We start from the raw sequence: 1,089 nt of genomic DNA, 5'->3' as shown, positions 1-1,089 counted from the left end.
GAATCTGTCATAGCCGACATCAGAGCGACACTGGAGGGTCAGGCTCTGTCCAGAGGCCACAATGGGGCCCTGCTGGCTCAGGAGGGAGGGCTTCCCAGACTCACCTGGAGAGAACAGATGTGAATTACAGGGGCTGCTCCTCCCATAACCCCATTCTCCTGGCCTGGACATCAGGCCTCACTGTCTTTCTCTGTGACTCAGGCCCAGGAGCCCTTGTGCTCCCCTCACCCTCTCATATGGGGCTGCACTCAAATTAATGACCCTAATAACACCCCAGTATTTGGTGCCTGAATCAATGGAAGGGACAATAATGGGCCTTACCTGAGACCAGGAGCTCCAGGGGGTCACTCGGGTGTGACCACACCTGGGGCCTGTACCTGTCATAACCATAGCATCTGAATGGGCCTCTGTCGCTGGGGGTCACCGGGCCCACAGGGAACAGAGCCTGGAACTGACTGCTGGGCTGTCTCCGTGAGTCCAGGGTCCAGGAGAGCCTGTGGTCTCCTTCCTTAGTCAGAATGAAGCTGTCAAATGCCTCCCCTGAGCCACACTGCAGGGTCACGTTCCATCCTGAGGACACTACAGGGCTGGGCAGGGCTGAGAGGCTGGGTTTGCTGTAGGATCCTAGGAGAGGAGGAGGCAGCGTGTTAAATGGACTCACTCCTCCCTCATGTCCCCCAGGGCTGGCATCTGAGGAGACACCCTGAGAGTAGACCCCCTTCCTGAGGGCAGAGCCTGAGGCTGGGACCCCTGAGTGTCCTCTCACCTGTCACCACCAGCTCCAGGGGGTCACTGGGCTCTGACCAGCCATCAGGGCTGAGATAGTAACAGTGATATCTCCCAGCATCATGCTCTGCCATGAGTGGGATGGAGAACATCACCTTGTCCCCGGGCTTCAGTGGCTTCTCTCTTTTCCATGGTGCTGGGCTTCCCTCTTTATCCAGACGGTACTCCTCAGCCTCCTGGGTCCCCTGACAGGAGATGGTCAGGGGCCTGCCCTGGGGGATCACAGGGCCTGGCCCAGCCAAGAAGGTGGGTTTGGGGAAGGTACCTGGAGAAAACAAGAGGCTGCATTACAAAGGCCTTCCC

General features: G+C 58.3%; 1 protein-coding gene across 1 annotated transcript in view; it reads right to left on the bottom strand.

The window, feature by feature from the left end:
• Positions 1-9: 9 nt before the first annotated feature.
• LOC102254947 (leukocyte immunoglobulin-like receptor subfamily A member 6) overlaps positions 10-1,089 on the bottom strand; it is a 4,346-nt gene continuing 3,266 nt past the window's right edge. Inside the window, exons 5-6 of the mRNA XM_014535537.1 lie at positions 767-1,051; positions 10-624 (exon numbers count right to left, since the gene is read on the bottom strand). Coding sequence (XP_014391023.1) covers positions 293-624; positions 767-1,051 — 617 coding nt within the window. The 3' untranslated portion in view covers positions 10-292. The remainder of the gene's footprint in view (positions 625-766; positions 1,052-1,089) is intronic.

This window comes from Myotis brandtii, unplaced genomic scaffold, assembly GCF_000412655.1.
Source record: "Myotis brandtii unplaced genomic scaffold, ASM41265v1 scaffold1444, whole genome shotgun sequence".
Lineage (NCBI taxonomy): Eukaryota > Metazoa > Chordata > Mammalia > Chiroptera > Vespertilionidae > Myotis > Myotis brandtii.
The sequence above is the reverse complement of the archived record's forward strand: the minus strand, read 5'-3'. Positions and strand labels throughout refer to the sequence as shown.